Below are 27228 nucleotides of genomic sequence, written 5' to 3' on the forward strand. Positions count from 1 at the left end.
TAAAAAGTCAAAAAGTGCACTGATTTAAATCATCACAAACCACACCTTAGTAATGTAAGAGATCCACAATATTATGGTGTGATGTCTATGGTCCCTTAGTGAGCTGCTTCCCGAAGAGCGTGAGATCAATTTATATAGTTCAGTGCACCCTCTCTCTTTCTCTTGTCAGTTCCATAAAGGCTTGTTGGCCTTTGATTTCTAGGATTTCTTTCTCTTAGATTCTTCTAATCGACTCGCTTTCCCTTCGAATTTCTGTTTTTGGAGGTCTTTGGGGTCAAATTCGCAACTGATTAAGAGATATTGATGATTCAGTTGATGAATCCACACGGGTCCTACTCCTGGTCTGGTTCGGACCGCTTCTTGGCTAACCCATTCAAATATGTATGAATATATATAAATTTTATATATATGGTGTGTTTGGACTAAAGAAATTATCTTATTTGAACTAAATTTTCTCTGGGTTGGTCCAGATAAATTATTTGGTTTGGATTGAATTTTTTTTTTATTTTAACTGAATTTTCTCTAGGTTGAAACTAGAGAAATTCTCTGGTTTTTTAACTGAATTTTCTCTGGGTTGGTCCAGAGAAATTCTTTAGTTTGGACTGAATTTTCTCTGATTTTCTCTGAATTCTTTTTGGGTTGAAATAAGAGAAATTCTCTAGTTTGAACTGAATTTTCTCTAAATTGTTCCAGAGAAATAAGAATATACTTTCAAGATCTTGAATTGTCTTGGCATTCATTTTTTCTAAAATAGTCTGAGAGATAAGTAGAGATCCGCCATTGCAAATCACATAAAATGAAATTTCTCTAGGTTGAAGAGAATTTCTCTGGAAATGTTTATTTGGGAATTTCATTGATTTTGAGAGAATTTATCTGGCTTAAAGTGATCCAGAGAAATTATGCATTCATTTTCTCTAGAGAAAATTTATATCTAGAGAAATTCTCTGAGATTTTGGCCATTGTGTAAATTTTCTCTGAGAAATTCTCTGGAAGGTCTAGAGAAATAGAGAAACCTCCCAGAGAAATTCTAGTTCTCTAGAGACCATAGAAATTATGGAGAGAAATTTCTCTGGGAAGTCCAGAGAATGTGAGAAATTTCTTTGAGAAGTCCAGAGAAATTATCTGGATGAAATTTCTCTGGATCAAATTGAGGGACCTTAAACATTATGAAAATATTTGGTGTCCTTTGTGCTATAAAATTTTAATACTAGAGACCTTAAAAAAAAAATCCCCAAAATTTTTTAGTTTAAGGATAAAAGTCATATTGTTAATTACTAAATAATAATGTTCAATTACTTAATACTTACAAAAAAAATGTTAAGAAAAATTATATCGAGTCGGAATCAATACAAAATGCATAAATAATTAAAAATAAAATATTAAAAAAAATAATTTAGTTAGGATATGAAGTGCCTCCAACAGAGGGTATTGTCTGAACTTATTTTGATAATCTAAATTATTATTTTTTTAGGATTATTTGTGTATATCACTCACTTAAAAAATTAAATCTATCACATAATCATAGTATGTTTACTTTATCATATTTGTCACTAAAAATTAGATTATTTATTTTTAAAAATATACGTTACATTATTTTTTAAAAGACAAATATAATAAATTGAATATGTCATTTTTTTAATTATAAATGATATATATAAATTTAAATAATTTTACAAAATAAATGATTTAATCCATAATTCTCATAAGAAAAAATTATTAATTGATCTTGAAACATTACCTGGCGGTATTCTTCGCTAATCACAAATTGCTATACTTCTTCTAAATTTTCTATTCACTCAACAAAAATTCATAAATCTTACGCTGTCTACTAATTACAACATCATTGAACAACACGTGCCAGTGTCTCAAAGCCAAGAAATAACTTCTCCAGTCCCACAGACGTAGGCAGTACCATCGGAGGGAAGCCTATCTAAAATATAAATTTCGTTTATGGTGTGGGTTAGTTTTTTAATTTTTTAATTATTTTAATTTAAAGTTAATTTTTTTTATTTGTGATAATTTTTTATTTTTTTTTATAAAAAAATAAAATTATTATAATTTGAATATGATGTTTTGGCCTATTTTAAAAAATCACTTCTCAATTTTTAATCTACTTCCTTTTCTTATAAAAAAATCAAAAAATAACTTTTAATTATATTTTTTCAAAACACTCATTTATTTTATTGATTTTATAATTTATTTTATCTTTGTAACTAAAATATATATATAAAAAAAACTTATGCCAAACATAAGAATATTTTGAAAAATTGATTAAAAGTTGACTTTTTAATTTTTTTTATTTTTTTATAAATAAATTATGTAAAAAGTAATATAATAAGTTAAAAGCTGGAATCAGCTTCCGCCATTGTCATAATTTATTAAATTTAGGGAGATTTATTTATAAGTCCTATTTCGGACACTTATGCTATGTTAAGTCTTGTGTAATTTTTTATAGAGTCTTAAGTCCTATTTAGATAAGAACATATTCTACAAGATCCTATCCGTTGTAAATAAATGGTATTAATATACCATTATACACTATAATGACAAAACCATTTATAGGAAATTGAATGTTACCATAGAAAGTAACATTTTCACATTCAATTAAAAAAATCAAAAACCTAATAAGTTTGCGAAATGTAACGTGACACGTTGTGTTATGTTTATGTAGATGTTACGTTACGTTACATTTATGTAGGTGTCACGTCACGTTACGTTTACATAGGTATCACGTTACGTTTATGTAGGTATCATGTCACGTTACGTTTATGTAATGTCACGTTTATGTAGGTATCAAGTTATATTTCGCAAACTTAATCTATGATAACATTCAATTTTCTATATATAATTTTACTATTATTTATGATATTAACAACTAATATTAAAAATAAATGTATCAACAAACTTCACACAAGATTTATGAAAATATAAATTTTTTAATAAGACAATATTTAGAATAAGTCCCCTAACGGTATTTATAAATAATTTTCCCTTCAATTGATGGTAACTTAATCAACGGAATATACAATTTATACGTAGATCCTTTGCTCCTTTGCAACCAATCAGAAGTCAATGGCTAATGTACGATCATCGTGCGGTTCAGATTGATTGGTCTAGGGTTTCCGTCTTTCTTCAGCTACTCGGGAACGCCGACAGAGTTCTGAAACTTACGAACACAGAAACTAGGGCTCCAATATCTCTCTCTCTCTCTTTGGAAACACTCCCTCCGTTTGTAGCCGTTACAACGCCAGTATCATGATGGAAGATGACACCAGAGATATGGAACCAACCATGGACGGAGAAGCTAACGACGTTAGAGCCTCAGACCGAATTGACGACGACAAGCCTCATCATCGTTCCGGTGATGGAGCTAGCCCTGGGTAACTAACTCTTCTTTCTTGCTGTGTCTGTTTGGTTTCCGAGAAAACTTAGGAAATTGAGAGAGAAAGAGAGGAGAAGAAAATTGTAAATGCTTCGTTTTTATGTTGTTTTAAGTTTTACAAATCAATTGAGGGGTTAAAAAATTAATTCTTGTAGTTTTTCTCAGTAACCAAACGGAGGATTTGCTGTTTGCCAAATAGGGCACCAATTTCTTCGATCTTTTACTCTGTATTTCTTTCAAATTCTTTATAAGGTTGGCTTATACGTCCTTCAGCTAATTTTCATATTTCTTTACATAATTACTCGTAGATATTCTTGTACAGTGTGATTTTAGTATAATGCTTTGTTAAGTTGTTGGGAAAAGGGTGGGAAAGACATGAAATTCACTTAAACTAAGTTTATTACACTGTTTCCCTTCAATTAGGTGACTTGGGAACCGAAGAAATTCACATCAACTCTATTAAATTCTCTAATTTTCTGGTTTTCTATGGAAAAGATGATTTGGTGTTTCTGTAATTAGTTCCGAACCCTTTGAACATGTTGCCCAATTCTCTTGCCCTTCTTCGATAGGTGAAAGTATTTCTGGAACCCAAAATTGTGCATCCTTCTTGTTTAATTTTCTTAGGCACAGTTTGATTAGAATGAAAGTGGTGGAAAATGAGGAGGGGGGGGGGGGGGGGGGGAAATTAAAACTCTTTTTGAGTTGTTTGGAGTAAAAGTGGTGAAAATTACAAAAAAAGTTAATTTTTTTATAGCACCCATATTGACATGGTACTGAAGTTTGTAATTTCTTGCAAAAAACACAAGAAAATTTAAATTTATCCATACAAGAGTTACTTGTAGTTAAAATTTCAAATTCCTATATTTTTCTTGCAAAATTTTTATCATAATCAAATGTTTGCAAGCAAGGAATTATATCCTTTCCGTTTCTTTTCTTTCACTTCACTTTATACTACTTTCACTTTCCATCATTTTTCTTTTCTAATCAAACGGACCTCCTCACTCCCCTTCCTCCCAAAACAAAGCCTTTTCAAACATGAAATGTAAGTCTATGATTTGCAATTGATCAAATATATTTGCAACAAATTGTCTTCCATTCTTGTGGGTTGGTCCAGGTATTCTATATCTATGAATTCGATAACGTCTTTTATGTTCTTATGTGTTTCTGGTTCTTCTTAATGTTTTTCACAGAAAAATATTTATCGGAGGTTTGGCAAGGGAGACAACTTCTGGTTAGTCATTTGTCCTTGGGGTGGTATTAAGTACTGCTCTTAAATTGAAATAGCTGAGATTCTTTGCTTTACATAGTTTTGAATGTATGATTGTTCATGCAGCTCAATTTCTTAAGCATTTCGGTAAATATGGTGAAATTACGGATTCTGTGATTATGAAGGACCGGATGACCGGACAACCCCGTGGATTTGGGTTTGTAACTTATGCAGATCCTTCTGTGGTTGATCAAGTTATTGAGGACACACATATTATCAATGGAAAGCAAGTAGGGCTTGAAATTTGAATCACAATTTTTATCTGATTGTTGCCTTTCCTTTCTCAAATTTCATTGGTTTATGCTTTTGCTGTTTACTTGAGAATGTGGCTTTCTTGTGTTTTTTTGGAATTTCTTTAGGTAGAAATTAAGCGGACTATACCAAAGGGAGCCATTGGTTCTAAGGATTTCAAGACTAAGAAAATCTTTGTGGGTGGTATTCCAACAACCGTGAATGAAGGTGATAGTCTTTTTTTATTGGTTTGTCTTATTATGTTATTGCAACATGGGTTGTTTGAATATGAAGCATTGTGCCTGATATGTTTATACCAAATGGGTCAGATGAGTTCAAGGACTTCTTTTCAAAATTTGGAGAGGTCAGGGAGCACCAAATCATGCGGGACCATTCCAGTGGCCGTTCTCGTGGATTTGGATTTATTACATTTGACACAGAGCAAGCTGTTGATGATCTCTTGGCAAATGGAAACAGGATTGAATTTGCTGGAGCTCAGGTAAATAAATTTCCATAATCTATTACTTCCATATTCCTCTGAAGCCTTTTGTTTGCAGGGTCATATATTTTTTCCTAGGTTATTTATATGTTTATTTATTGGTGAGTGAGTAAGATTCAATAGAAATAAAGAAAGACCGGGGGGGTTTATTATTTGATTCTTTAATGAAATTAACTTTTAACTAGAAAGATGTTGCGTATATCGTAGATGAATCTATTCATTTCATATCTTTAACTTGACAAGGATAAAATTATTCTTTTGGTAGGCAATTTGTTGAGCTTATTGTGGTTTTTGTTTAACTATGCTGCCCTTGTGGATTTGCTCAGTTGTGTCGTTTGGTACATATGACGGTATCCTATTTGTAGATTAAGATCTCTTTGGCTGTCTAGGATCTTTTCCAGCCTTTTGTTAATCTTCTCCTGATCACTTGGGCCAGGCGGTAAACAAATGGGGTGTGGCTGGGAGGCCTTCAATTCAAAATTGTCTTACCTTGAAGTTAAATATAGAAAATAAAAAAAAAAATTTCTCCATTGTCTAAAAGCAAGACCCTTCCATAATGGGGATGTGAAGTCTTGGTTAAGATACAATGAATCTTTATAGATACAATGAATCTTTATATATGTGGTTCAATCACTAGTTTAATGGGATAATCTGTTACCACTCATAATTGATAATTTCCCTTTCTGTTTTCTGAAGCAACCTTAGAAAATCTCTGGATAGTGATCTTGTTTTGTATCTCTCTTATCTTCTAGGTGGAGATCAAGAAGGCAGAGCCCAAGAAACCGAACGCCCCACCACCACCATCCAAGCGTCACAGTAACTCTAAAGCTGCATTTGGCGGTGGGTTTGGAGATCCTTATGGCGAATATGGTGGAGCTGGATTTGGTGCTGGTTCTTATAGGTCAGGTGGAGCCTATGGAGCTAGAGCCAGTGCTTACGGTGGTTATGGTGACAACGAATTTGGTGGTTATGGGGGATATGGTGGTGGTGGTGGTGGTGGTTTTGGAGGCTATAGAGGAGAACCCTCCTTGGGGTACTCAGGCCGTTATGGTGGAGGCTTTGGTAGAGGTTATGATCTAGGTGGTGGTTATGGTGGGCTTGGTGAGAGCTATAGAGGATATGGTGGTGCTGCTGGTACAGGTGCCAGTGGTGCTGGTGGTGGCTATGGAGGAAGCTATGATACTGGCCTTGGCGGTGGCTATGGAGGGGGCGGTGAAGGTTCTTTTTATGGAAGTAGAGGAGGTTATGGTGGTGCTGCTGCTGGAGGAAGGAGGTATCATCCTTATGGAAGGTAGGGGGATTACAAAGGGAGTCATCTTGTTGAACTCAAAGTGCTAAATTGACTATTGAGGTTGTCTTTAGTTTGTGGCACTGATGTGAAAGTAGGGCTAGATTATGCTCTCGGGTTCTATTCATTTGACATTTTTGTATCTTTAAGTGAGAATTTGTTATTTCTTGCGTCCATTTCTTTACGATAAATTCTCTCAGATATGTTTCAATAGATGATTAATTCAATTGGTATGGATTAGCTGAAGAGATTATTAATTTTTTTTTTTCACATGTTGACACCAGACAGTTAAATTTTCTGATTGTTGTGGAATAGAATCTGGATTATAAGTTGCAGTTATGCTTTTGTCGTTGAATGCGATTAGTTTCTTCTTCCTGATGCATTCTCAGAAGGAGAGTGTGGTGAGTGGTGATAATAGGTGTCCTTTCTATTGCCTACAAGATTTTCAATGGATCTTTAGCATTTCCTAAAGTGTTCTAGGGGTTTTTCTTATAAAGAATTTTAGGATGAAGACCTGCCGAATTGTTTGTCATTTTAGGATGTGTTTGGACTTTGAATTTGTGTATTAATTTATATAGGGAAAGAAAATTTGAAGGAAAATGTAAATGATGAAATACAAGGGAATTTTATTTTACATTTTTCTCGCCTAGCCTAAAGTAGAGTGTTCTTCCATCCATCATCTACATGAAGGCCGGTCTACAATGCGAGGTTGTGCTTCATGTGACAACTCTTAACCCAATGGGATCACTTTTACTATTACCATAGAAATTGGGAATGAATTATTGGAATAGCAAACTTTGCTTTGGGATGTAAAGATATTATTTCACTTTTTCGATTAAAAATAGAAAATATGAACAAGTATATATAATTAAAATTGAATAAAGAAAGACTCTTAAGTGATTAAAATGTTGTAAAATAACTTCATTATATTACGATGGAAAATGTTTGAGAGCTTTAGAGGAAGAGCTCTATGGAGAGTAAAAGTTTTTTTTTTTTTAGAATAAATATTGAGAGTTCTTATTTTGAAAGTCTATTTAGTAATGTGACAAGGAGTGAGTCTCACATGTGATATGATGTGTGTATTTATGTTTTTTTTTCTTGTCATATCACTAGAGTTCTTTTTAGAGCTTCAAAATTAGAGCTCTCTATCATTGTTGTAGGATTTAAACCTTGACAAATTTATTTATTTTGCCTAGTAAACACTATCCAAATATAAAATGAAATAAATTAAAAGGGATATAAAATAATGATTTGACAATACGAACAAGGTGAGGGGAAATTACTATAATTATGCCAAAATTATAAAATTTATTATCCTTTTTTTTTAATTTCAGAAAAAGTCAGTGTAATTTATCATTCAAGAAAGAATAATTTAAAACGTATAAATTATATATTATGTCAAATTTTATGGTTAATTCATGAAATGTATGAAAAGAGGATCTCATTCGCTCTCTCAAGAGTTTTTTTTATATAATAAAAAGAAAAGAAAAGAAAAGAAAAGAAATATATACAAACAAGAAAGGAGACGAGGAGAGAGAGAGAGAGAGAGAGAGAGAGACTAGGGGAAACACCCGAAGAGAAGAGAAAGGGCCTTTTTAAGCTTCGCTTTTGCTTTGGTTTGTACGTTTGCTTTTACTTCTTATTATTGGCACAACACACAAACACAGAGTGAGTGAAGAGAAACTCTCTTTCTTTCCTTTGTTATTAATAATCCCAACCCATTAAACGACGAAATTCAACAGAAAAATCCTTACTGAAATTATTTCTTTAACTTCCGTTTTTTGTTTCGATCGGATCTGAAAAGGACTCAAGTTTCTACACTTTTTCTCTGACTTCTTGTTCTTTTTTTTTTCTTTTTAAAAAAAATTTCTTTAACTTCGTTGTTGGATTGAAGTAGGTCTCCCTTTCACTTCCTACACCAGTCATGAAAGATTGCTTCCCCATCTGCATTCTGTAATCAGGTAAGAAAAAAAAAATTAGAATTTGTTTTTCTCTTCTTTCTTGCTAGTCTGTTTGGTACCTCAGAAAATGTCTGAAAGAAAAGGAACACTCACGTAAAGTTTAAAACAGTTCGTTAGTTTAGTTGCCTCCATTCTGTTTCATGATTCCCAAGCTTTCTTTTCTTTTCCTACCTTTTCTCTCAGCAATCAAAACGACCCGCAAGTTCTTCTTTTTGTTGTAGTCCTTCACTTCTTGGGTTCTTTATGAATCTTTTAACGTGGGTTTCAATTTTGAAAGCAATTTAATTTCTGGGTTTTGTTTGTTTGTGATTATTAATAACTGTATGATTGTGAATTACGTTGCATATATGTTTCTTTAATTGTGCAAGACATTGTGTGACAGTATATATTGGGTCTCTGTAGATTCATTGAATTTTGATAGGATTTTGTGTAGTGAGTCATTCAAATGTACCTATTCGTTTCAGTTTCTTGAATTTTGATTGTACATACATTGGTTGAATATTCTGCATATGATCACTTTGGCTTAGGAATCGCTTTACTGTGGCAGTGCTTTTGTCAAAGTAATCAATGGAGCCCCTTGTTGATGGAGTCGGTTCTTTCTTAAAAAATCAGAATCTCTCTGCCAAACCATCCCGACATGAAGGTGCTTCATCTTCTTCATCTTATGCAATCACTATGGATCATGGGATGGTAACAGCCAGATATCCAATGGATTCTGTAGTTAATTCGAAGGTTTCTTATAAAACATCCCTTGATCACATGAAAAAAGGACTACCCAATTCATCAGAACACCATTACAAATCGAACAAGGGGAAATTGGAATTCATGGGCCGGACTGATTTTCTTGATCAAGCAGTGGAAGTTTATTCTCAGAAACAGGTTTCGACATCAGAAACTGTATCTTTTAATGATCATTCTGTTGATGAATCCGAGTATGGTATTTCAAGCAGCTTGCTGGAACAAATGAATTTTGTTTCAAATCAAGAAGTAACACCTCAGTCGGGAATTAGCTTCTGTGCAAGTCCACAGGACAGTGTCTACGCAGCCACGCAATACATGGAAGCCAAACAAAGTTTCACCGTCACAGAAGTGAGTGGATGTGCAAACAGTGTCGAGAATCGTCAAATTGAAGAAGTTAGAAGCGTGGGAGATTTTGTTGAGAGTAGGAAGACAAGTATCTGCAGAGGGAGTAGTGGCAGCGATGTTAGCGATGAAAGCAGCTCGAGCACTTTGAGAAGTGCAGTTTACAAACCTCACCAGGCAAATGATACAAGATGGGAAGCAATTAAAGCCATCAGATCTCGTGATGGTGTGTTGGGACTGAACCAATTTAGGCTGTTGGACAGATTGGGTTGTGGAGATATAGGCAGTGTGCATCTGTCTGAATTGATTGGCACAAGTAGTTACTTTGCAATGAAAGTTATGGATAAAGCAGCCCTAGCTAGTCGGAAAAAGCTTCAGAGGGCACAAACCGAGAAAGAGATATTGCAATCTCTGGATCATCCATTTCTGCCCACTTTGTATGCGCATTTTGAGACCAACAAGGTTTCGTGTTTGGTGATGGAGTTCTGTCCTGGGGGAGATTTGCATACTATCCAGCAAAGACAACCTGGGAAGTATTTTCCAGAGCATGCGGCCAGGTTAGAATCCTCCCTCCTGGGAAGTAATTTGACAAAGTGTTTTCTGTTTCTGGTGATTGAAACAACATAATTGGAATAGAAGATTATACAATCTGTTAATCGCCATATGCTTTTAGTGTTACAATAACTTCCATCTATTAGCTCCTTGCTTGAAGAGCATTTTTATATGAAGGGTTGTTGATCCAAAATTAATGGAGGGTTGTCTTTTTATGACTTAATAGTCTCAATGGACATTTATCACCAAAGAATTGAGTTAAAAAGATAAAAAAACTGGTATAGTTGTTCACTTTTCTTTGTTTGCTTCCTGTGTCAATTGATATCTCTATTTTTGTGATGATTTTGTAAATGTCTCTCCTTCAAAGTCATGCCCTGTGATTTTATATCTAACTAAACGTAACTTGTTGTCACCTTATCATATACCTTCAAGCTTCCTTTTTCGCTAAAACTATAGTATTCATATTCTCTTTTTCATCACCCTATTCTTTTCTTTTTCTTTTTCTTTTGCAAATTCTTTTAGTTTTTTTTTTTTTTTTTCTTCTCACTATTCAGATCAATAAATATTTTCATTCTTTCCTAAATGGATTCCCATGTGAGTGAAATAATTTGAGTTTGTTAACCTGTATCTTTGTGTAGGTTTTACGTGGCAGAAGTTCTCCTTGCTTTGCAGTATTTGCACATGCTTGGTATCATTTACAGAGACCTTAAACTGGAGAATGTTTTAGTGAGACAAGATGGGCATATAATGCTTTCAGATTTCGACCTCTCCCTAAGATGTGCTGTTAACCCAACCCTTATCCAATTCTCAAACTCGACCTTCAAATCCAAAAACTCAGATTACTGTGTTCAACCCTCTTGTATTGAACCATCTTGCATAATCCAACCCATGTGTTTCGCACCACGTTTCATGACCAAGCCAAAGAAAGCAAAAAAGACCAAACCAAAGACTGAAATAAATCACCAAGTGAGCCCTCTTCCGGAGCTAATGGCAGAGCCCACAAATGCTCGATCGATGTCCTTTGTGGGTACCCACGAGTACTTGGCGCCTGAAATTATTAAAGGCGAAGGCCATGGCAGCGCTGTTGATTGGTGGACATTGGGAATCTTTCTTTACGAACTCTTGTATGGGAGAACACCTTTCAAAGGAGCTAATAACCGAGCCACTTTGTTTAATGTGGTTGGACAACCCTTGAGATTTCCTGAGTATCCTTCAGTGAGTTTTGCTGCGAGGGACTTGATCAGAGGTATGCTCATGAAAGAGCCACATCATCGCCTTGGATATCGACGTGGCGCCACTGAAATCAAGCAGCATCCGTTCTTTCAGAATGTAAATTGGGCACTGATTCGTTGCACCAATCCACCGGAGATTCCAAAACCCTTCATGATGGACTCTAACGCGGGGAATGATGTGAAGAAGACGATGGGAACAGAGAATTCGGGTAATTATTCAGAGATTGATGATTTCTTTTGATGCTTCTCATGAAATAATTTCATTGACAAAAAAGAATGAACATAGTAGGGGTGGGTCAGTGTTTTACCCGCTTGTTGGTTTTTGAAATAATCATTCCTAGAAAAAGAAATTTTCTTTTTGGGACATTGTATTGAATGGCTTCAAAGAATAACAAACACATGAAACTTTTGTGATATCAAAAATGTAGTTATACAACTTTACTTCGAAAATGTCTTCAAGAATTAGTGAATTGCTTCTTTACTTTGTTCTTTCAATTCATCATTTATATTGAATTGAAGTTATCATTTCTAGTTCATCTAATGCAACAAAATACCTCCTTGGTGATGGTTTGAGCCATTTGAGTTGGAAAATTAAGAAATAATAGAAATTTCTTTTTCATTTGATATGTGTAGGGCTTCTTCAAGACGTTTTTGTCTGTAAAACCTTTCTAGAATTGGTAATTAGGGTGATCGTGAAGACTCTTCAAATCGAGTTAGGTGTAATATGAATTCATTATTAAATTCGAACCCGATTTGATCATGATAAATTCGATAAGAGAGCATCCAAATTGTAATATTGCCCATTCAGGCATCAGATTTGAATATTGACCCAACCCGATTCATTACATTATTATTTTTTTTTGGGGTTATTGTTGGCCATTATTTTTAAAATAGAATTGTCTTACAGCATCCACAATGGAATAGTTAAAATTGTTTGTTAAAATGTAAGTTATATGACAAAAAGTGATAAAATGAGATCCAAAAATATGTGTTAAGGCATGTTAAGAATTTGTTAATTTTAGAGAGTGAGTAATGGTGCAATGAATGTGTTAAGGTGTGTGTTAAAATGTGTGTTAAGGAGTCATGATAGAGACCCCCTCTAATCACCACCTCCACAACCCCCCACAGACACGTGGCGGGTGGTGATTGGAGGAGTAGAAAAAAAAGAAAAAAGAAAAAGAAAATGTGAGAGGGGGTCAAAGGGGTGGAGGGAAAAGGGGGCATGAAATATTTTTGATAAATAATATGTGTTAAAGGTGTGTGCATTATATATATAAATAATATGTGTAAGGTGCAATGGATGAGGAGAAGAATTGAGCAGGTCGTCCCGCGGGTCAATCGGCCGGTTGACCGGTCAAAGATAAATTTTATTTTATTTTATATTTTTGTGAAGGGTCATGACGTCTGGGGGATGACCAGCCGGACATCCGGTCGGACAACCCAAGGCACTTTCCAACGTTCCCTTCTCCCTCTCTCCCCTCTCTCTCGCTGGTTAAAAAGCTAGCCACAGTTAACAACGGTCCTGTGTAGCTGTTAAAACAGATTATAGATTATAACTTAACAGATTATAAATTATGATTTTAATCAGAAGTTGTTAATCTGTTTGGTATAGTTGTTGGATTATAGATTTAAGTTGCTGAGTCTTGTTTGTTAAATAAGCTGTGAAGTAACTTTTTTAATTAATTTTTATTTTTTATTATTCACTATTTGTCTACATTTCTCATAAAAAATAATAATAATATTTTATAGTCCATTTGTGTCTTTTTCTATTTTTCAAAAAAAAATCTAAGAGTATAACCTTTAATTAGCATGTTCACAGCAGAAGTTGATAATCAGAAATAAAGGGTGAGCAGTTTCTCAAAATCAACTTTTTTGACTTAAAATAAATTGTTAGAATGAGAAACTGTTTGAAATAAGTTTAACCAAACAGTCCAAAATAACTTTTTAAAAGCCAGAAGCCATAAATTGGCTCAAAAAAGCTCCACCAAACACTCCCAAAGAAGTTAACAATTGACATTAACAAAATCCACTAACATAGTACTTAACACTTCTATTATGAGATCCAAACGTTACTGTAACTAGTTAAAATTTGCCACTGACACTAACACTAACACATCCATTTTGGATGCTCTTGTATGCACATAAAAATCAGAGTATGAAAATTGAATTAATTGATAATCGGATTGAAATTTTCCCAATTTTGATCGGACTAATTTAAATTTTATTGGATTCGGTATTTGTTAAAGATTGAAATTCAAGACCTCAATTGTTACAATTAAACGATAAGATTTAAAAAAAAAAATTATAATTATAATAAGAAGATAAAATGTAATATATCATTTTTATTAACGTGCAAAATGAGTGGTGTGAAATTTCTTTAAAATTTGATTTGATTTTTCAAATTTTTTTTAGACGGTTTTTTTTTCATATTTTTTTAAAACTATTTAAATACATTAAATTACAGTTTTTGTTCACATTGTTTTTTTTAAATTTTTTTTTTAGTATTGTTTTATACTTTAGTTATTTTTTAAATACATTTTAATTAGGTTTATCTAAAAAATTAAAAAATGAACACAAACTAAAATTTTAATATGAATTTTTTTATTTAAATTATTTAATTCTAAAGAAAGAATATCTTGAGATTTAGCACATGAAATAAATATATGAGTTTAATTACCTAAAAGTCTTATTTATAAATGATATAGTAGCTTAGGTTTTATTTAAGATTTTTTGAACCAATAAGTCCTATTTAGTAAAACTAAAAATATTATCAATTTTTTTCAATTTTTAAAACTAAGAATATTATCAATTTTTGCATAGTAATGTTCCAGATAATTATTTCATTAACTGATGAAAAAAAATAGAGCATAGAGATTAAACGTTTTTTCCTTTCTACTTATTAGTTTGATTTAACTATCTAATAAAATTGAGAATATTATTAATTTTTTCTAATTTTGAAACTAAAAACATTTTGCTTGTTTTTACTTTTCAAAAAACACTTTTCAGAAAATTTTACTTTTTTATTTTCCGTGTTTTTTTTGTTTTTACTAAATTTTTTTAATATTTTAAGCAATTTTTTTTACTTTTTAGACACATCTAACATAAATACACCTAAAAAGTAAAAAAATTGTAAAAAAAATTCACTAGATACCAAAAATATAAAAAAATACAAAATTCAGTACATTTTTTGTATTTTATGTATTTATTAATTTTTTAAAATATTTTTTCACAAAATTTTTACTTTTTAGATACATCTAAGTAAGGTGCATCTAAAAAAGTAAAAAAAATATTTGAAATTTAAAAAATATTCACTAAAAACAAAAAAAAACACGAAAACCAAAAAAGTCAGTTTTCAAAAAACTTAATCCAGAAAATTCAAACCAAACACACTGATTAGTTTTTTCATTTTTTAAGTTTTTTTTTTTCAGTTTTGCACATCAATGTTCTATTGTTATGCTCCTTCATGGACACAAAATTTTCAATTTTACACAAAAAAAAAAAATCAAAATTATTTTTTTCACATAATTTTTTTGAAAAAAAAATTTTAATTTGAAAGTTGATATTTTAAAGTTTTGAAAATCAAAAATAAATGTCAAATTATCATATTCCTTCATAGATAATTATAAATGATGAATAATCATTGTTTGAAAGATAATTTTGATTATTAAAAATTTTATGAGATATGAAATTCCAAAAAAATTTAATAGGCTTTGTTTGGGGTGTACTGTTCAAGTACATTTTTTTTTATCTTTTTATCTTTTTGAGTTACATCTTCTCTTTATTTTTCTGTATATATATATATTTTTTTTTGTGAAAATTCAAGAAAGATTATCATATGGTGTGTTGGTTGGAGGATTTGCGGAGGGATTTGGAAAGGGAAAGGAAAAAGGTGTGTGAAACTATGTGAAATGTAAGTATATTTTATTCACATTTCACCTAACTTTTCTTTTTCCCTTTCCAAATCCCTCCTCAAATCCCCCAACCAAACACAGCGTTAGGAATGGCAAGGGGGCGGGGCGAGGCCGGGGATCACCCTCCCCGTCCTCGATCCCCGATGGTAGAAATGTCCCCGTCCTCGACCCTGATCCCCGACAGGGAGCCTATCACCGCCCCCACCTCCGCCCCCTAACGGGGATTGGATTTCCTCGACCCCGAAAATTCCCCGTCCAAAAAAAAAAAAACCCCAGCAATACAGACGTCAGTGTACAACTTACAGATCAAATACAACATCAAAAAAAAAAAAAAAATCAGCAGATCAACGTAGCAGATCGGAGGCAGATCCACCGTCGTAGACCCCAGATCAACACAGATCGGAGGCAGTGAAGGAGGATCGAGGCTACGTTGCCTCTGATCCACCACCGTACTATGGCGATGATGGCGGATTCACTGCACACGAGGTCACGGATGGGCGAAGTGGACTACGGGAAGGAGGAGAAAAGGCGATGAAGGACGGTGGTGAAGGCGAGGAGGGGAGGAGGCGACGGAGGCTTGGACCCTCGCTTCTTTCTCATCTCTCAGATCAGTTACACACAGAATAGAAGGAGGAGAAGAACGAGACAGTGAGAGAGAGAGAGTTGTTGAAAAGCCATTGAGTTCTAAACATATATACTATATAATATAATAAACAAACCACTGAACTGAGTTCTAAACACTAAAATATATATATTATATATATAGATATACACACGCGGTGAATGATCAGGGCGTGGTCGGGGCAGGGCCGGGCTGGGGCCGGGGTTGAGGCATCTATCACCGTTCCCGGCCAAAAAATTATTGGGAATCTATTTTTTACTACCAGCCCCGGCCTTATGGGGAATAATTTTCGAAAAAAATCCGATTTATCGGGACGGGGAGGTCCGGGTCCCCGTCAGGTCGGGTTTAAATTGTCATCTCTACACAGCGTTAAAGAACAAATAAAAATTAATAAAATTTAAATTTATAAATTAAAACTTATGTATAAATGTCTCTAAATAAATTGTTTGTTTTTGAAAGAACAAAAATGTTAAAGATCTCAAAAATTTTATTAAATATTTGAAATCCACATAAACCTGTATATACATATATAAGATATTTAGGGTTGGTTTGGGGTGTACTAAAAAAGTGTACTTTTTGTCTTTTTACGACAAGATGTGCAGAAAACTAGAGAGATAGTGTGATGAAAAAAAGATAAAAAGATGGATTATAGTAAAAATTTTAAAACCTCTAACATCACTTTGAAAGAATATTTACACATATTAGGCACGTTCTTCCACCACGCGCCCCACGTTTTAGAGCGCACGGAAAAGCTATGCAAATGTTACATGGAGAATGGAACAAGCAATTTGGAGCAAGCTGACTTGTGGATTTTTATACTTTATTTTGATACCACACTCAAAAACTCATATCCTAAATTATTATATTTAAATTTGAAAACTATTAATTAATAATGAGTAAAATAGATTGAAAAAAAAAAACGAATATCTGCATTCCAAATCATTCATATAACCGCTTTGAGAAGGGAATGGAAATAGTCTATTTATCTTTAAAATTAGCAATGTTCACACCTGATAAACCTATTATTATAGGTTATAAATTTTAATCTGAATCAAATTTTATTAGTTATAAGGCACTTTAATCTAGACACAAATATTAGCATGTGGAATTATATAAGTCATGTGGGGATATTTTGAGAATTAAAATTCTGATATACTTTTTGTCAACACCAACTCGGGTGATTACATATTATAATAGAATCTTTAAAAATATTTCAAAATATTATTGCTCTATCTATTTTTTCTTTATAGAAATTACAAAATAATCTTAGAATTTGACCTTTATAATAAAATAAATATTAAAATTTTAATTTTATCAATTTAAATCATAATATTTTAATTTATTTTCAAACTAAGTTATTCATCTATTTTCATTAAGTAAAACTTATTGAAAAATAATATTTTATCAATTAAACTCAATATATGCATATGTAAAACGTCCAAAATGTTCATTTTCATTAAGTTTAATGATTAAGATATTATTTTTTTTAATCTATTTTATTTAACAAAAATAGTTGAGTTATAATTTCTTCTAACCTCAGGGAGCTCAGTATAATTTAAACAAGTTTGGCTCCTCTTCAAGCCGCAATCGGACTAGAATGTATTGTTGACCCATGGGATAATTCAAATTATTTAATGTAACGGGCTTCGGAACATCATTCTTGTAAAAAAATTTTATTAATTGAATATCGATAATCATTTGATCAAATTACATTTATATCAATAACAAAGTGTACTTTTTAAAGTAAACTATTAATATAAAATTAATCTAATCAAATAATTATTAATATTTAATTAATATTTTTTCCCAGAATAATATATTTGACCAATGCTTCATTTAAATGGATTTCAATATGAATTATCCACACCCTCCAATCTACTCATGGATTTCAATATGAATTATCAACAACCCTCCAATCTACTCATTGATAAGTAGATTAGAGACAAGTCTGGACAAATTAAAAAAAAAAAAAAGCCTATTTTGAAAAGTAAGTTAAAAATCACTTTTTAACTTTTAACCCGTTTCTTCTTTCACAAAAAAAAAAAAGGTCAAAAAATTTTAAAAAATTAAAAAATTAACTTTTAACCATTTTTCCAAAACACCGAAAGTTTCAACTTTGCAACCATACACAACCTCACATAACATAATGAACTCATCATGTCCTCTCAATGTGCCAATTTGCGCATTTATGGTGTGTTTGGAAAGGATTTTTTTTAGCTTTTTTTGGCTCAAAATAGAACTAAAAGACAAAATATACTAAAATAGTCAATACGACAAAATGTCACATTAAATTCATAATCATTTCACTTTTTTCTTACAAATATCACATCAAACTACAAAAAAATCCAGCTATATTTCTAAACATAAAAATTTTAACCTCTTAAAATAGTCAAAAACTAAGGCTAAGTTTGGCATCCTTTGAAAAAATCAAAAACCCAAAAAGTCACTATCCTATTTAAGTCACATCATCTTATTTAGGTCACATCACCTCTCTACCACATCACTTCAAACCCAACCCATATTTCATAAAAAGTCAAAAAGTGCACTTATTTAGAATATCCCAAACAACCCCTAAAATAGCCTACTAAAATAACAACTTTTCAAACGCCCATTATATTTCTCCCAATCATCTAAAATAACCACAAATAAAAGAAAAAAAATTATCCATTGTATTTAGTTTCAATTTTCTAAATTCAGTTTTGAGAAAATTGAGTTTTTTGGTTTTTTTTTTAATTTTTAATTAATAATTTTAAAATTTTAAGTAATTTTTTTGTTTTTGTTTTTTTAGATACACCTTACTTAGATTTATCTAAATAGTAAAATATTTAGGAAAAAAATAATAAATACACAAAAATATGAAAAATGTATTGAATATATATATATATATATATTCACAAATATTATACTTTTTAAAGATTTTTTTCACAAATATTATACTTTTTAAATGTATTTATGTTAGATATATCTAAAAATTTAAAAATCTGCTTAAAATATTAAAAAAATCATTGAAAACAAATATATATATATATATATATATATATATGAAAAATAAAAAGGTAAAATTTTTTGAAAAGTATTGTTTGAAAACCAAAACAAAACGGAGATTATCAGATAGTTATACATTTTATCAATCACAATTGATTATGTTTCTGTTGCCTTATTTTTTCTACGAAAGAAAAATATCATAAATGCGAGTGTGTCAATGAGGATTAAAAAATCCTTACAGATTTAATTCAAGCCAACTATCAAACGGTTGTGTTTACGGTTCTTTTGCCTCAATGAATAGGACTTCAAAATTGCCAATTGTAGAGAAAAAAAAATAAAAGAAGAATGAGGGAAACTAAGAAAGATGATTGAGTGTGTTATCCCAGGTAGGCAACCTAAGAGGGGGTGAATTGAGTTATTTAAAAAAATTTACAATATTAAAATTTATAAACACAATATTCAGAATACAAATAAAGAAAAAAATTGAATAATAATTATCAATATGAAAAATAAGAGAAATAGGGAGAGAAAATCAAGCACTAAGATTTGTAGTGGTTCGGCACGCCAGGCCTACGTCCACTCCCCAAGGAACCTCCTTGAGAATTTATTTACTATCAAAATAAATTAATACACCACCAAATCTTCACCAAGCTTGTGAATTTTACACAAGACTTATCTATTGAGCCTCACTCAATAATAAATGCCTCACCCTTACAAAAATCTCTCACAATAATGAATAAAAATAAGTGGTACTTAAACCTTCTTTTACAATAATTCTCTCACAAAGAGTAAATATGAAAGTGTAACAACAAAGGTTACACTTAGATCTGAAAGTGAAAGAGCAGAATACAATATACTCAAAATTTTTGGAGTACACAGAAATTTTTCTCTTTAAGTTTTTGATTTTTCTCCACACACAACACTTTTATTTATACTCAAAAATATACTCGTTGGAACAATGACGCTCATTGCTGACGTTATGACTTACATAAGCACGCTCCTTGATTTTAAATAGTCAACAAATGTTAATAATTAAAAAGATAAAAGTAAGACTAATTTTTTCTTTTCTTTTTTTGTTTTTTCAAATATGAAGCCACCGTTTTTGTAGACACTTTAATACAAAGTTCACAACTTTCAAAAAAGCAAATAATTTGCTCCATCTTGTTTTATTATAATATATATATATATATATATAACTCCATCTTTTTCTTCTTGTTTTATTATAATGTGATATAATCAATGAAGTGTAGTGTGATATGATATAATCAATGTAGTGTAAAAAGTTTAATTGCTCACATGATGTATTCTATTTGTATTATATGCATTCTATATAATATTCTAATCAAATATTTGCATATATAGTAAAATCCGTTTAAGTAATATTTATAATAGATCTAATCATATATACCATTTTTAAATTTTTGTAGAGATTTTTAACTAAACATAACCTACTACTCTATTTGGATATATCACTTTTGTCAAAAGAAGACAACTCATCAATATTACATTTGTCAAGATAATACAACCAATCAATCAATTTTATCAAAATAATATAATTAATCAATTTTAATTTTTTCAAAAAGTGAATAGTAGAGTTTTCAAAAATATTTTTATTTAAATAATATTTAACAAATATATATATTTAAACAGATAATATTTTGTGTCAAATAATATGTACATTAAAAAATTTAAATTTTTGCAAATAATATTTTAGACATCATCAAAATTAAATAATATGATTAACAATCTCCCCCTTTTTTATGATGGCAATATTTGTATGGATTTGACACAAAATAAAATTAACAAAATATTTGATAACCCTGCAACATATAATTTTCAAAAATAAAATCATATTTTTTCTCCCCCCTTGACATCATCAAAATAAAAGATGAAGAGATGAAACAAACACATTTGATAAAATAATCTGAGTGCCCAAAAATAAAATAATGGCCCTTCGGTCTTGTCGGAATCATTGTGGGGATTTTGGAGCATCTCGAGCGCACAAAATGTTGACAAACAAAAAATTTGAGCAGATATGCATTGAGGATTAGATCGATGGAGTGTATAAAAAGTGACAAGGATGATAGGCAAAGAGACGAAAATATCAAGTGTTGGAGAGAAAAATTTGTTTTACCTTCTTGTGTAATCATGTCATTCCTTACCTTAGCCATCAATGATTCGGACATGTATGAGGTGCCTGTAATGCAATCAAATGAGAGCTTACCAGTGGTGCAAGCACACCCTATTCCTGTAAATGAGAGTCCTAGTGTTATTGGTAATCAGAATTATATAGATGCTATTAATAATACTATGACTCTTAGTACATAGGCAATGACTGCAGTTTCCAAATATGGCTTAACGATTACAAGCAAGAATACAAGAAAATCAACAATAGAGATATGAGGTGTGCTTGGTAAAACAACAACTGGCTAATATTCGTAAGGAGAAGAGAGAGCTAGAAAGGAAAAATGCGCAGTTGGAGAATGCGGTGCACTATTATGCAACGGTTATAGTGCCAAGACTCACAGAAGTGGAAAATAGAGAGAGGCATGTAAAGGAGGTTCATGAAAAATTGTCGAAAGAAGTGAAACGGAAAAAATCTGTGAAGCCTTCTGAAAACTTACATGTAATCGAGTAAATTTTTCTTCTTTTGAAATAAAATTGCAAGCATTTCTCTTTCCCTTTTTTTTTTTTATCTTTTTTATTTATATACATTCTTTCTTTAAAAAAAAAAATTGGTGGTGCAGATAAGAAGTAGTGCAAAAAAAATATATATGTATATACTCCCCTTAAAATTATGCACAGAATATACGCACGCCCCATTTTATTTATTTATTTATTATTATTATTATTTTATTTATAATAGTTGTGAATCTCAAAATATATGAATCTCTCCCTAAATTAATACACTAAAAATTACATAAATTTGAAGAAACAAATTACCAATCTATAATATCAAGGGCCATTAAGATCCGGCCATAAACAACTACACTAAGTGCACTAGCATAAAAAGAGAAAATAAAAATAAAAACAATTTCTTCAGACAAGGTAGAAGCAACCATTATTAAATCTAATAGAGTTTGGAGCACATACAACAAGTAAAAAAATATAACACAGTGTAAAAAGAATTTTAACATGTTGATCGGTGTAGACGTCCCCGAACGCCCCGGGAGGGTCGAGCTCCTGTTCTGTTCATTTGGGCTCACTACAGCTCGGGACTCTCAAATTTGTCACGGTTCTTAATCTGAACCAAAGAGTCCAAATCTGGCAAATCGTTTTGAGAAAACAAATTTTTAGAAAAGAAGTGCCAAACATGGACTGCTTTTCCAGATACAGAGTCGCCACCTAAATATTTTATTTTGGGAAATTTAGGAAACCCTGACTCGTTGCCTAAGGCCACGTGTCCGTCATCACCAAAGTTGCCTCGGCTCGGGAACTTGGGTACGATTGGGGAAGGTCACTTCATGAGCACCCCCGCTCGCCCGGTCAGAGACCGGCCTCTACTAACCATGATATCTATTTTTGAAAACTTTGTGTGTTCTTATTCCGGTTATTAGCCTAGGTTACTATGTGATGCACACAGCATATAAGTATAGACTGGGTCGCCCGAATTGGAACAAAACATTTCATGTTTGTTTATTTGAAAATGGTTTGATGGTGCTACCCGCAGGTAGGCTTAAAATGCAGATTTTGCCACCCTCAGGTGGGCTTAGAAAAGATGGTTTTGCCACTATCTAGTGGGCTTAAAACACACAGTGAATGAATTGTTCCAATCCAAATAACCCAACCTTCACCCACAGGCATTCAGGCAGTTATATCACATAAGCATATAGCCTCATGGTAAGCATGCTATTCATGGCATTCACTCACACGCATGCAAGGATGCTAAAGCATAAAACTCACAAAGTACTCCAAGCCAAAACAGAATTTACATTAGAAATCATGCATGATCCTAAGTATAAAGAAATGCCTAATGCAACACATGCAAAATGCAACTGTAGTAGGCTCGGCTATTCTAAACATGGCATATGAAATGCTACAACTAACATGTATTCAATTTGGAATTAAAATACAAATGCAGTTAGTATGATGCGCCGAGCCCGGTGCATGCAAAACAGATGAATGATGCAAACATGCTGTCATACTGTATGCTAATTGAGATATGCCCTAATCTAACCATCATAAGCAGGTAAATAAAAGGGAGAAAGACGTGGGGTTGGAAGACATACAACACACACACGCACACTTATTACAATTATGCCCTCGCACAGAGGGTCCGAATAAATATACAGTCCTGAATAAAAGAATATTACAGTCCAAATATTACAATCCAAATCATATACAAATTCCTAATTAATTAACAAATTAACTAAGAAAATAGATAAACTGGCATGCAAGCCAGGGACTGCCTTGACTCTGATGAATGATGCATGCCCGGGTTGCCCTTGCGCAGAAATCCATGACGATGCCCCAATTAGCCTCTGTTTAGCAGTTATTCTTGGAAAGCGCGCCAAACTCCAGAAGTTTGCTGATTCTTCATTTGCTGCAACAGAGAGCAGGAAAGGGGCATGACAATGTATTTTCACAGATATATGCATGCTTCGATCCTCGTGCCACCAATCACGCATATCGATGCATGATGGCAGAGGAGTCAAAATGTGCAACTCAATATAGAATGAATGCACGTATAAACACAACAAGAACCTAACTCCATTATGGGTAATCCGGAGTGTCGGTGACAGGGAATTGAGACACGTTCCGTCACTCGAAGTACGAAACGCATGAATGTGATCTAAGATACAACCGAGGAAATGCATGAATGTGATCTAAGATACAACCTAGTATGCACTATGCTGTAAAAATGAGATGCCTCGAAATGCGTGCACACGGGCACGCAAACCGAGAAAATGACATACGCAATGCGAATGATAGAGAAATATGATATGGGCTTACACTAACATGAGAGAGCCTCAGCCACACTCACATAAGAGGCCGATAGATGAAAATGAAGTGCCTCGAAATGCGTGCACACGGGCACGCAAACCGAGGCAATGGTATATGCAATGCAATGGCACGAAAATGGCATATAGAATGCAACATGGACTTATACTAACATGAGAGAGTCTCAGCCACACTCACATAAGAGGCCGATAGATGAAAATGAAGTGCCTCGAAATGCGTGCACACGGGCACGCAAACCGAGGCAATGGTATATGCAATGCAATGGCACGAAAATGGCATATAGAATGCAACATGGACTTATACTAACATGAGAGAGCCTCAGCCACACTCACATAAGAGGCCGATAGATGAAAATGAAGTGCCTCGAAATGCGTGCACACGGGCACGCAAATCGAGGCAATGGTATATGCAATGCAATGGCATGGAAATGGCATATAGAATGCAATATGGACTTATACTAACATGAGAGAGCCTCAGCCACACTCACATAAGAGGCCGATAGATGAAAATGAAATGCCTCGAAATGCGTGCACACGGGCACGCAAACCGAGGCAATGGCATATGCAATGCAATGGCATGGAAATGATATGCAAACATGATAATGGAATTGCAGCACTGAAATGTGGGGAAAACAGCCCCGAAATGAGGCGAAAACACACCCGATGCATGGAATTTCTCCCGAAATGCAAGATTAAGTACGTGAAATGGCTTACAGCTATACAAAGCATGCATAATTGGTACACGAGATGAAAAGACAGAAGCAAGGCAGTCTCAAAATGAGCATTTTTACAGTACAAATCATGGCCAAACAACAAGCAACGATAGGGCAACAATGGCATGCAAAAATGGCCCTAAACGTGAGATTATGAAGCAACTCACAGCTGCTAACTCCAAATAGGTTAGGGCCCTTCAACAAAATTGAAGAGGGGCAAAAAATAAGCCACTTTACAGAACTATAAAAACCCTAAGAACAAACATAGATATGGCTAAGCTCTTATGCAAGAAAAAGGGCCAAAAGGTGGCCAAAGAGGCAAGTGGTATATGCAAAGCCCAAACTAAAAAATTCCCTTCTACAACATTGAAGAGGGACCAAAAATATGCATATTTACAGAACTGTAAAAACCCCAAAACAGTATACAAACATGCTAGAAATGCAATGCAAAATGAGGCTCAAAAGTGGCTATAACACAAAGTATACAAAATATTCATCAAACAGCCAAAGACCCTAAATGAAACATGAAGAATGGGCCAAAATAAGACTATTTTTAGTTCTGTAAAATGACCAAAAACCGAAGCATAATAGGCTGCCAAAGCATGCAAGAAAATAGCATTCAAGGAAGATATTGAAGCAAGTGCAAGATGGGGGGCTCAAACAGGGTTGAGCCCTTAAGAAAAAGTGAAAAAGAGCTCAAAAGAAGGCCACTTTCAGTTAGGGCCGGAGCTCAAAACAATAAGCATGTATGGCTAAGAAATGTTGCAAAAATGAGCTAGAAAAGAGGGAAAGTGGACTTACCCTTGAAGACCAATACTTTTGTTGCTTCTTGGACCAACTTTGATGACTCTAAGCTGCTGGAATTCCTCCCCTTGCTGCTGGAATGGAGTGATGGTGGTGGTGCTTGGTGGTGATGAAGAAATGAGGTAGAACTTAGGAGTTTTTTTAAGGAAAATGAGAGAGATGGATGGAGATATGTATGTATATCCTTGAAACAATTTTTCTAACCCCCTAAACCAATGCTTGCAGCTGGTTATATGGACCAAAAAGAGGGAGAAAAGGAGGGGCAAAGGTGGGTGAAAAGGAGACAAGTTTTTCCCCCAAGAAATATCCCCCGGATTGAGATATTTTTTGGGGGATACAGCTATACAGCTGTAAAGTGTGCAATGCAAGGAACATGGCCGGCCACCTTTTGGACTTGCAGGTGGCCGGCCGGCCACCTCCCCTAGCCGGCCGGCTAGGGGTCAAAAAGGTCAACCTGCTTTAGTGGCCAGCCACCACAAAAAGGTGGCCTCCCAGGTCTCCTCTTCACAACCCTGTGGTTCGAATTTGGAAACTCTAAAACAGGAGAGAGAACAAGCCATTTTGAGGAGAGGTTCAAAAGGTTCAAATGGAATTAATGGCTGGCCATAAACTTTTAGGGTCCTCCCATGTGTGTACATCACAAATATGTGGTTTGGGGTTGAAGAAAATGGCTCCAAGGTGTTCAACATTGGCTCGGAAGTGAGAAAAACGGGTGTCGGAGGGCGAAAATGGAATATAACTGGTTGCCAAGATAATTGCTGGCCTCCCACCCTCCAGTGACCTTCCTGGTGATGAAACAGAGGCACCTGCCAAAAATGAACGAAAACCGATGCAAAACGAATGCTCGGGGGCCAAAACACGCAGTTCGGTGTCCCGAAAATTGCCTGTTAAGCACCAAAAGTGGCGTTCGGCCACGAAGTGGGTTTCTCAGACCCTAGTGTCCCTCAAAAGGGAGAAAATAAGATGTATGCCAAAAATCAGAACAAACGGAGATGGTTAGGCGGTCCCTAACCGAGGCACACGGCCAACGGTCCCGAAAAATCGGAAACCGGACTCCGAAATGGGCAAAATGGCCTATGACCATAAAACGTAGCCCACGGCCACTGAGAGATGGTCCACGGGACCTCTCCCTCCCCTCAGGAAAAGAAACAGAGAAAACCGAGCCTGGTTCGCAAACCGAGGCAAGGCACAGAAGAGGGTTCGGAAGTCCGGAGGCAGGGCTCACGGCCGCGACTCTGAAACTTCTGAATGAGCACATTATGTAATATCACAAAGCTCTCAATCGGTGACGTCTGAGTCTTAAGGTCAGTCAAAAATGGGGTGTCTACAATCGGTAATGACCTTGATGATCGGAGGAAATAGAGAAGACCGTGTAGATCGGTGACGAATTTTTGTAGATCGACAATGGATCTTGATGGATTAGTCACGGATCTTGATAGATCAGTCACGGAACTTGATGGATCGGTGAAGAAACTTGATGAATTGGTAAAGATGGTGATGCAGATTTTGAGTAGAGAAGTGATGGAACTCGGTAAATTGGTGAGGGATTTGGATGGATGATAGAGGATGTTGTGGATGATGGGGCTGGTTGTAGACGATGGTGAGGATGAAGATTGAGTCGGCTGAGGATGAGGGGAAGAAAGGGAGAGCGACAGAGCGAGAGAAAGAGAACACAGAGAGTGAGGGATAGAGCGAGTGCGAGAGAAACGGAGTGGGTGAGAGAGAGAATATATATGG

General features: G+C 33.8%; 2 protein-coding genes across 3 annotated transcripts; both read left to right on the forward strand.

Moving 5' to 3' along the window:
- The first annotated feature begins 3005 nt into the window (after positions 1–3005).
- Positions 3006–7006, forward strand: LOC114316269 (RNA-binding (RRM/RBD/RNP motifs) family protein). The gene is made up of 6 exons (XM_028262933.2): positions 3006–3380; positions 4573–4613; positions 4716–4879; positions 5009–5108; positions 5210–5379; positions 6132–7006. The coding sequence occupies exons 1-6, from the start codon at positions 3256–3258 to the stop codon at positions 6672–6674; spliced, it is 1143 nt and encodes a 380-aa protein (XP_028118734.2). The 5' UTR covers positions 3006–3255; the 3' UTR covers positions 6675–7006.
- Positions 7007–7676: 670 nt separating this feature from the next.
- On the forward strand, positions 7677–11918 carry LOC114316268 (serine/threonine-protein kinase D6PK). Of its 2 annotated transcripts, XM_028262930.2 has the most exons (3): positions 7677–8628; positions 9176–10268; positions 10902–11918. In XM_028262930.2, exons 2-3 carry the CDS (start codon positions 9196–9198, stop codon positions 11734–11736), a joined length of 1908 nt encoding a protein of 635 aa, XP_028118731.2. In that variant the 5' UTR covers positions 7677–8628; positions 9176–9195; the 3' UTR covers positions 11737–11918. The 2 variants fall into 2 exon arrangements, with proteins under 2 accessions (XP_028118731.2, XP_028118733.2); XM_028262932.2 differs by lacking the exon at positions 7677–8628 and having other exon boundaries at positions 9082–10268.
- The last annotated feature ends 15310 nt before the right edge of the window (positions 11919–27228 follow it).

Source organism: Camellia sinensis, chromosome 4, assembly GCF_055761805.1.
Source record: "Camellia sinensis isolate YWXY chromosome 4, ASM5576180v1, whole genome shotgun sequence".
NCBI classification, from domain to species: domain Eukaryota; kingdom Viridiplantae; phylum Streptophyta; class Magnoliopsida; order Ericales; family Theaceae; genus Camellia; species Camellia sinensis.

Coding starts and splice junctions, on each gene's coding strand:
- LOC114316269 (XM_028262933.2), top strand. CDS start 3,256: ATGATGGAAGATGACACCAGAGATATGGAACCAACCATGGACGGAGAA. Junction 4,880..5,008: donor ATATTATCAATGGAAAGCAA/GTAGGGCTTGAA, acceptor GAATTTCTTTAG/GTAGAAATTAAGCGGACTAT. Junction 5,109..5,209: donor TCCAACAACCGTGAATGAAG/GTGATAGTCTTT, acceptor CAAATGGGTCAG/ATGAGTTCAAGGACTTCTTT.
- LOC114316268 (XM_028262930.2), top strand. CDS start 9,196: ATGGAGCCCCTTGTTGATGGAGTCGGTTCTTTCTTAAAAAATCAGAAT. Junction 10,269..10,901: donor TTTCCAGAGCATGCGGCCAG/GTTAGAATCCTC, acceptor ATCTTTGTGTAG/GTTTTACGTGGCAGAAGTTC.